Genomic DNA, 10,474 nt, shown 5'->3' on the forward strand with positions numbered 1-10,474 from the left:
GGGGTGTTGATGGGAATGGATGAGGGCAGCAAGTATGAATATGTACATGTGTATATATGTATATGTCTGTGTATGTATGTGTATGTATGCATTGAAATGTATAGGAATATATATGTGCATATGTGGGTGTGTATGTATATACATGTGTCTGTGGGTGGGTTAGGCCTTTCTTTCATCTGTTTCCTTGCACTGCATCACTAATGCGAGAGACCAACAAAGTATAATAAATGAAAAATAAATGTGTATGTATATGTATGTATATGTGTTTATATTCATATGTATATGTATGTATATGTGCATGTATGGGCGTTTATGTATATATATGTGCATATGAACGGATGGGCTATTCTTCGTCTGTTTCCTGGCGCTACCTCGCTGATGCGAGAAGCAGCGATTAAGTATGATAAGTAAATATAGATTTATTTTTAGTTGAGATATCTTACTTGCAACAGTTGACATATGTCAAAATTTGGATGGCATTTGCCATTTTCTAGACCTATCTGTATGTCTTCATCTCTGACCAAACCCTGTTTGTCATCAAGATATCAAACAGAATCTCTCTCATGTGTGTGGGGTAACTCCTTGGAGAAAAGATTTTTCAACCTTCAGTACTTGAATCTTTGAATTGTTGGTCCTTCCCCTTTTTAGAGGGTTTGGTAGCTTTACAGTAGTTGATATTATATGAGATTAGATGGTCCCTCCCCTTTTCAGAAGTTTGGTGGTCCTGCAAGAATTGATTGCTAATTGATGGTTTGGTTGACTTACAGTGTCTGTGGTACTTAGTGTAGAGGTAAATTAGGATGGACTACATGCAAATTTTATTGGTTAGGCAGTTTTCTTTTTATGTCATTGAGGAAAATTATATAAGCAGCAGTTAAGAGAATGGTCCATTCAGACAAGGAAATCAGGAAATAAACTTTTGCTTCAGAGAATGTTACCCTTAGATTGTCATAGATTAATTTGCGGCAGTCTCAAGAGATGTAGGATTTTTTATTAGCTGACCAGAAAACCATGCATTTTTATTGTGACATAAAGAGATCAGAGAGATAATGTGAAACACACAGCATTGAGTGTTTTCATGGAATATTTGTTTCTCATGTTTAACACTATTTCTCTTTTCAGGAGTGGGACAATGATGCAGAAGCGACTATAGCACCTCTCTTCATTCACCCAGTTGATGATGAAGACATTGACATGGCCCTCAAACTTGCTCAGGTTATTAATATATTTATAAATGTAAATTATATCAAATCTCTCATTTGTAAAAGCAGATGATATACTCAATCCTACAAAGTTGATTGTTCTGTGAAAGATTTTCTTCAGTGCTTGTTCTTGTTACTTTGTTGAATTCATCACATTATCTCCCTTTTTGCATATGTACTTTCTTACTCGTATCTTTTGAGTAACACTTGATCACCACTGTGCCTGCTCAGCCCAATTTACTCATCTCATGCATGCCTTTCACCTTCCTTCATGTTCAGGCTGTGATCACCCAAAATCTTTTTCACTCCATCCTCCTATCTCCAGTTTGATCTCCCCCTTCTTGTTCTCTCCACTTCTGACATGCATATCCTCTTTGTCAGCCTTTCCTCACTCATTCTTTTCATGTGACCATACCATATCAGCATATCCTTTTCATCTTTCTCAACCACACTCTTTTTATTATGACATCTCCCTTACTAATTCAATCATACCACCTCAAGCCACATATTGTCCTCAGACATTTCATTATAACACATCAACCTTCCTCCACACATCCTCATCTGTTGCCAGTGCCTCACATCCATGTGATATTGCTGGGACTACTATGCCTTCAGACGTCCCCAATTTTGCTCTTCCAGATAATGTTCTCTCTTTCCACACATTCTTTAATGCTCCCAGAACCTTTGCCCCCTCATTTGCCTTATGAGTTACATCTTCCTCCATGGTTCCACTTGTTGCCATGTCCTTTTCCAGGTACCTAAAAGACTTCACTCCCTCCAATTTTTCTCCATTCAGACTCACACCCAGTCTAACTTGTCCCTCAACCTTATTAAACCTAATAACCTTGCTTTTCTTTACATATACTCTCGACTTCCTCTTTCACACACTCATCCTGCAGTTTCTCACTCGAATCTGCCACCAGTGATCAGTCTTCGGTAAACAATAACTGACTCACTTCCCCGGCCCTCTCATTCCAAATAGACTGCATATAGTCACCCATTTCTCCAAGACTCTCGCATTTACCTTTCTCACCATCACATTCATACACTGATTAAACAGCCATGGTGACATCACACACCCCTGCTGCACACCAACCTACACATAGAACCTTTCACTATCCTCTCTTCCTGCTTGTACGCATGCCTTACACTCCTGATAAAAACTTCTCTGCTTCTAGCAGCTTTCCTCCCACACCATATATTCTTAAGACTTACAGAAAGGCATCTCTGTCAACCCTATCATATGCTTTCTCCAGATCCATACATGCCACATTCCAATCAGTCTGTTTATTTAACTTCTTCACACCCAGTCTTTAAAACAAACAACTGTTCCAAACGTCCTTTACCACTTCTGAAACCACACTGTTGCTACCCAGTCTGATGCTCTGTTCACACCTTCACCTTCTCACTTGCTATATATCTGTCTATCTATCTGTCTATCTATATCTATCTATTTATATATCTATCTATCTATCTATCTGTCTATCTATCTATCTATCTATCTATCCATCTATCTGTACCTCTGATGCCTGCTCTTTTCTGGAACTCCCTTAAGGGGTTGGCTACAGCAATAGAGTCTCCATAACTAGTGAACTCTAGTGCTGCATCTTAGCCTTTAGTCCTCACCCTTAACAGCCCACTGGCAGAAGGCAAGTCCAGCACACTGCATGCAGAGGCTCCCACCTAATGTTCTTTTTGACTACTACTACTACCTAATGCTCCTGCCTAATGTTCCTACTACTACATCTACCTAATATTTCTACCTAATGCTCCTTCCTAAATGTTCCTTCCTACTACCTTTATCTATTGCTCATACTATTTTGCCAAAAGGTAGGGCTAGGATATAGCACTCATCACAGGAAAATGTAGAGTTATGATGAATGTGCTGTTTGAGTTAAGTTTTGTCAAGTGTTATGTGTGACACAGAGAGATTGATGTTTGTGGGCAGAATGTCAGTAGTCCACATGTGGGTGAGGCAGAAAGAAAAGACTGCTACCTGGGTCAGAGAAGTGCAGCTTGACGTCCATTGAAGTGCTCGCTTACTACGCAGCTGTCACTAACCCTCATGATACCCAGGCGGATAGTACTGGTAGTATACCTCCTGGTCATGGACTGCCTTCTAACTACTACCTACTACTCACTACTCTCACAGACAGCTTAGCAGGGACACTCATTGGATTTATATACTTCTGTAGTTTGAGAACTTACCTTTATTCCCCTTGCCTACAGTGGCACTATTTATGCATTCTGCCAATCCTGAGGCACCTCATTATGATACATACATACATTGAAAATCCCAACTAACCATTCAGCAACACAGTCCTCCCCTTTCTTATGAAATTCAGTTGCAGTGTCATCCACTTCAATGCCTTACCACTTTCCATCTTATTTAAAGCTTTTGCCACCCATCTTTCTTCACCAAACCACTCTTGATAACTCTCACTTCCCATACCACCCTTACTCAAACACCCTACATCTACCACCCTATCATCAAACTCATTAAACATTCCTTCAAAATAATTACTCCTCCTCCTCCTCACTTCATCACTGCCTGTTACCACTTCCTCCCGTGCCCCCTTTATCGATGTTCTCATTTGGTTTCTTGTTTTTCTCATTATTAATCCCCTTCCAAAATATCTTATTCTCCCTCAAGTTTACTGATACTCACTCATCCTAACTCTCATTTTCCCTCTTTTCTAACCCTTGTACCTTCCTCTTTACCTCCTGCTGCTTTTTCTTATACATCTCCAAGTTGCTTACACTCCTTTCCTTATGTACCACTCAAGTGCCTCTTTTTTCTCTTTCACTAACAATTTTACTTCTCCATCCCATCACTTACTACCCTTTCTAATCTTCTCACCTCCCTCCTTTCACATCCCAGCACTGCTTTCCTAAACATTTCCCAGTCCTCATCCACTCCCTTAGCTTTATTTGCTTTCACCTTTTGCTATTCTCCACTCAATCTTTCCTGATATTTCTTCACACAAGTCACTTTTCCATGCTCACTTGCTTTCACCACTCACATCTCACCAGTAATATTTCTCTTTTCCAGAAAAAAGCTCTAGAAATCTTCACCCTTGCTCCACAAGGTAGTAATCGGACATCCCTCTCAGCACATTTACATCTAAAAATATCTCTTTCACATGCCTATCAATTATTATGTAATTCAGTAATGCCCACAGACCATCATTCATGTGCACATACATGTACCTATATAAGTCCCTTTTAAACTAGGTATTCCCAGTTACCAGTCTTTTTTCAGCATATAGTTCCACAAGCTTTTCACCATTTCCATTTTTTTCATACTTGATCACTTTTCCCATGTCAGCGAAGTAGTGCCAGGAACAGATGAAGACAGGCCACTTCCGCTCACATCCATTCTCTAACTGTCACATGTAATGCATCAAAACCACAGCTCTGTATCCACTACCAGGACCAAAAGACCTTCCAGGGTTTACCCTGGATGCTCTGGTTCAGCACATTGACCCCAGCATACCGCATTCTAATTTGCTCTATCCTGTGCACTCCTTTCACCCTCTTGCATGTTCAGGTCCCAAATGCTGAGAATCTTTTTCACTCCATCTTTCCATTTCCAATTTCTTCTCTGTCTCTTTTTTCCTTCTGCTTCTAACACATATATCCTCTTCGTCACTTTCCTCACTCATTCTTTCCATATGCTGAAACCATTTTGGCACACCCTTTTTCTACACTCTCAACCACACTTTTTATATCCACATATCTATTTTACCTTTTATTACTAACTTGATCAAACGATCTCACACCTCATATCATCCTCAAACGTTTCATTTCCAACACATCCAGCCTCCTCTGCACATCTTTATCTATAGCCTATTCCTCACAGTAATGATATTTTTGGGACTACTGTTTCTTCAGACATACCTGTTTTTGCCTTCCCAGATAACATTCTCTCTTTTCCACACATTTTCAAGCACTTTCAGAACCTTTACCCCCCTTCCCCACCCTATGACTCACTTTTGCTTCCATTTTTCCATTCACTGCCATGTCCACTTCTAAACACTTTTTTCTCCAATTTTCTCCATTCAAACTCGCACCACAACTACCCTGTCCCTTAACCCTACTAAACCTAATATCCTTGCTTTTATTCAAATTCACTCAATTTTCTCCATTTACACTCTCAAACTCAGTCACCAACTTCGTAGTTCATCACTCTAATCCACCACTAGTAATTTATCAACAGCAAACAATAACAGACTCGCTTCCCAGGCCCTCTAATCTCCCACAGACTGCATACTCGCCCCTTTCTCCAAGACTCATATTTACCTCCCTCAACACCCCATCCATAAACAAATTGAACAATCATGGTGACATCTCATCACCCTGCTGCAGACCATCCTTTTCTAGGAACCATATACTCTTCTCGCCTTACTTGCACACATGCCATACACCCTTGATAAAAGCTTCTCTTTACTTCTAGCAGCTTACCTCCCGCAGTGAATATTCTTAAGACCATCCACAAAACATTGCTATCAACCCTATCCTATGCTTTCCCCAGATTCATAAATGCCTCATACAGATCCATCCTTTTTTGTAAGTATTTTTCACACATTCTGTGTATTGTAGAAGGCAACTAAAGTGGGTTGGAGCTGGTGCTAGAAACCCCCTTCTTCTTGTATATCAGTTTCTAAAAGATAGAATAATGGAGGGGGTGGTTTTAGAGGTATTTATTTATTTCTTATTTTGCTTTGTCGCTGTCTCCCGCGTTTGCGAGGTAGCGCAAGGAAACAAACGAAAGAAATGGCCCAACCCACCCCCATGCACAATGTATACACACACACATCCACACACGCAAATATACATACCTATACATCTCAATGTACACATATATATACATACACAGACACATACATATATACCCATGCACACAATTCACACTGTCTGCCCCCATTCACTCCCATCGCCACCTCGCCACACATGGAATACCTTCCCCCTCCCCCCTCGTGGGCGAGGTAGCACTAGGAAAAGACAACAAAGGCCCCATTTGTTCACACTCAGTCTCTAAGCTGCCACGCAATAATGCCCGAAACCACAGCTCCCTTTCCACATCCAGGCCCCACACAACTTTCCATGGTTTACCCCAGATGCTTCACATGCCCTGATTCAATCCACTGACAGCACGTCAACCCCGGTATACCACATCGATCCAATTCACTCTATTCCTTGCCCTCCTTTCACCCTCCTGCATGTTCAGGCCCCGATTACACAAAATCTTTTTCACTCCGTCTTTCCACCTCCAATTTGGTCTCCCACTTCTCCTCGTTCCCTCCACCTCCGACTCATATATCCTCTTGGTCAATCTTTCCTCACTCATTCTCTCCATGTGCCCAAACCATTTCAAAACACCCTTTTCTGCTCTCTCAACCGTGCTCTTTTTATTTCCACACATCTCTCTTACCCTTACATTACTTACTCGATCAAACCACCTCACACCACACATTGTCCTCAAACATCTCATTTCCAGCACATCCACCCTCCTGCACACAACTCTATCCATAGCCCACGCCTCGCAACCATACAACATTGTTGGAACCACTATTCCTTCAAACATACCCATTTTTGCTTTCCGAGATAATGTTCTCGACTTCCACACATTCTTCAAGGCTCCCAGGATTTTCGCCCCCTCCCCCACCCTTGATTCACTTCTGCTTCCATGGTTCCATCCGCTGCCAGATCCACTCCCAGATATCTAAAACACTTTACTTCCTCCAGTTTTTCTCCATTCAAACTTACCACCCAATTGACTTGACCCTCAACCCTACTGTACCTAATAACCTTGCTCTTATTCACATTTACTCTTAACTTTCTTCTTTCACACACTTTACCAAACTCAGCCACCAGCTTCTGCAGTTTCTCACATGAATCAGCCACCAGCGCTGTATCATCAGCGAACAACAACTGACTCACTTCCCAAGCTCTCTCATTCACAACAGACTTCATTTTTGCCCCTCTTTCCAAAACTCCTGCATTCACCTCCCTAACAACCCCATCCATAAACAAATTAAACAACCATGGAGACATCACACACCCCTGCCGCAAACCTACATTCACTGAGAACCAATCACTTTCCTCTCTTCCTACACGTACACATGCCTTACATCCTCGATAAAAACTTTTCACTGCTTCTAACAACTTGCCTCCCACACCATATATTCCTAATACCTTCCACAGAGCATCTCTATCAACTCTATCATATGCCTTCTCCAGATCCATAAATGCTACATACAAATCCATTTGCTTTTCTAAGTATTTCTCACATACATTCTTCAAAGCAAACACCTGATCCACACATCCTCTACCACTTCTGAAACCACACTGCTCTTCCCCAATCTGATGCTCTGTACATGCCTTCACCCTCTCAATCAATACCCTCCCATATAATTTACCAGGAATACTCAACAAACTTATACCTCTGTAATTTGAGCACTCACTCTTATCCTGTTTGCCTTTGTATAGTGGCACTATGCAAGCATTCCGCCAATCCTCAGGCACCTCACCATCAGTCATACATACATTAAATAACCTTACCAACCAGTCAACAATAGTCACCCCCTTTTTTAACAAATTCCACTGCAATACCATCCAAACCTGCTGCCTTGCCGGCTTTCATCTTCCGCAAAGCTTTTACTACCTCTTCTCTGTTTACCAAATCATTTTCCCTAACCCTCTCACTTTGCACACCACCTCGACCAAAACACCCTATATCTGCCACTCTATCATCAAACACATTGAACAAACCTTCAAAATACTCACTCCATCTCCTCACATCACCACTACTTGTTATCACCTCCCCATTTGCGCCCTTCACTGAAGTTCCTATTTGCTCCCTTGTCTTACGCACTTTATTTACCTCCTTCCAGAACATCTTTTTATTCTCCCTAAAATTTAATGATTCTCACCCCAACTCTCATTTGCCCTCTTTTTCACCTCTTGCACCTTTCTCTTGACCTCCTGTCTCTTTCTTTTATACATTTCCCACTCAACTGCATTTTTTCCCAGCAAAAATCATCCAAATGCCTCTCTCTTGTCTTTCACTAATAATCTTACTTCTTCATCCCACCACTCACTACCCTTTCTAATCAACCCACCTCCCACTCTTCTCATGCCATAAGCATCTTTTGCGCAATCCATCACTGATTCCCTAAATACATCCCATTCCTCCCTCACTCCCCTTACTTCCATTGTTCTCACCTTTTTCCATTCTGTACTCAGTCTCTCCTGGTACTTCCTCACACAAGTCTCCTTCCCAAGCTCACTTACTCTCACCACCCTCTTCACCCCAACATTCACTCTTCTTTTCTGAAAACCCATACAAATCTTCACCTTAGCCTCCACAAGATATTGATCAGACATCCCCCCAGTTGCACCTCTCAGCACATTAACATCCAAAAGTCTCTCTTTCACGCGCCTGTCAGTTAACACGTAATCCAATAACGCTCTCTGGCCATCTCTCCTACTTACATATGTGTACTTATGTATTTTTTTTTTTTTTTTTCATACGATTCGCCATTTCCCGCATTTGCGAGGTAGCGTTAAGAACAGAGGACTGGGCCTTAGAGGGAAAATCCTCACCTGGCTCCCTTCTCTGTTCCTTCTTTTGGAAAATTAAAAAAAAACGAGAGGGGAGGATTTCCAGCCACCCGCTCCCTCCCCTTTTAGTTGCCTTCTACGACACGCAGGGAATACGTGGGAAGTATTCTTTCTCCCCTATCTCCCCTATCTCGCATTTTTTAGAGGTAAATGCAAGAATTTTGGAGAGAGAGAGAGGAGAGTATGCAGTCTGTTGGGGATGAGAGGGCCTAGCAAGTGAGTTAATTGTTGTTTGCCGATGATGCAGCACTGGTGGCTGATTTGAGTGAGAAACTGCAGAAGTTGCTGACAATTTGGAAAAGTGTGTGAAAGGAGAAAGTTGAGATTACATGTGAATAAGAACAAGGTTATTAGGTTCAGCATGGTTGAAGGACAAGTTAGTTGAGATATAAGTTTGAATGGAGAAAAATTGTAGGGGTTGAAGTGTTTTAGATGTCTGGGAGTGGACTTAGCAGCGAATGGAACCATAGAAGCAGAAGTGAGTCATAGGGTGGGGGAGGGGGCAAAGGTTGTGGGAGTGATGAAGAATGTCTGGAAAGAGAGATCATTATTTCTGAGAGAAAAAATGGATATGTTCTAAGTATTAGTAGTTCCAACAATATTTTAAGGTTATGAGGCATAGGCTTTAGATATGGTTGTGTGGAGGAGGGTGGATGTGTTAGAAATAAAATGTTTGAGGACAAAATGTGATGTGAGGTGGTTTGATTGTGTAAGATATTAAAGTGTAAGAGAGATGTGTATGTGGTTGAGAGTGTGGTTGAGAGAGCAGAAGAGGTTGTCTAGACATATGGAGAGAATAAGTAAGGAAAGGTTGACAAAGAGGATATGTGTCAGAGGTGGCAGGAACAAGGAAAAGCAGGATACCAAATTGGAGGTGGAAGATATTTATTTATTTATTTATTTTGCTTTGTCGCTGTCTCCTGCGTTAGCGAGGTAGCGCAAGGAAACAGACGAAAGAATGGCCCAACCCACCCACATACACATGTATATACATACACGTCCACACACACAAATATACATACCTATACATCTCAACGTATACATATATATACACACACAGACATGTACATATATACACATGTACATAATTCATACTGTCTGCCTTTATTAATTCCCATCGCCACCCCGCCACACATGAAATAACAACCCCCTCCCCCCTCATGTGCATGAGGTAGCGCTAGGAAAAGACAACAAAGGCCACATTCGTTCACACTCAGTCTCTAGCTGTCATGTGTAATGCACCGAAACCACAGCTCCCTTTCCACATTCAGGCCCCACAAAACTTTCCATTGTTTACACCAGATGCTTAACATGTCCTGGTTCAATCCATTGACAGCACGTCGACCCCAGTATACCACATCATTCCAATTCACTCTGTTCCTTGCACGCCTTTCACCTTCCTGCATGTTCAGAACCCGATCGCTCAAAATCCTTTTCACTCCATCCTTCCACCTCCAATTTGGTCTCCCACCTCTCCTTGTTCCCTCCACCTCTGGCACACATGTCCTCTTTGTCAATCTTTTCTCACTCATTCTCTCCATGTGACCAAACCATTTCAATACACCTTCTGCTCTCTCAACCACACTCTTTTTATTACCACACACCTCTCTTACCCTTTCATTACTTACTCAATCAAACCACCTCAC

The 10,474-nt window shown here is 41.7% G+C and overlaps 1 protein-coding gene across 4 annotated transcripts in view; it reads left to right on the forward strand.

Annotated features, from left to right (window-relative positions):
- Nucleotides 1–7,537, forward strand: part of LOC139750682 (transcriptional adapter 2B-like) — a 64,208-nt gene extending 56,671 nt beyond the window's left edge. For all 4 annotated transcript variants that reach the window (XM_071665370.1, XM_071665364.1, XM_071665381.1 and 1 more), the window contains exon 6: nucleotides 1,123–7,537. In XM_071665370.1, coding sequence (XP_071521471.1) covers nucleotides 1,123–1,275 — 153 coding nt within the window. In that variant the 3' untranslated portion in view covers nucleotides 1,276–7,537. The remainder of the gene's footprint in view (nucleotides 1–1,122) is intronic.
- Nucleotides 7,538–10,474: the final 2,937 nt, after the last annotated feature.

This window comes from Panulirus ornatus, chromosome 1 (assembly GCF_036320965.1).
Source record: "Panulirus ornatus isolate Po-2019 chromosome 1, ASM3632096v1, whole genome shotgun sequence".
NCBI lineage: Eukaryota > Metazoa > Arthropoda > Malacostraca > Decapoda > Palinuridae > Panulirus > Panulirus ornatus.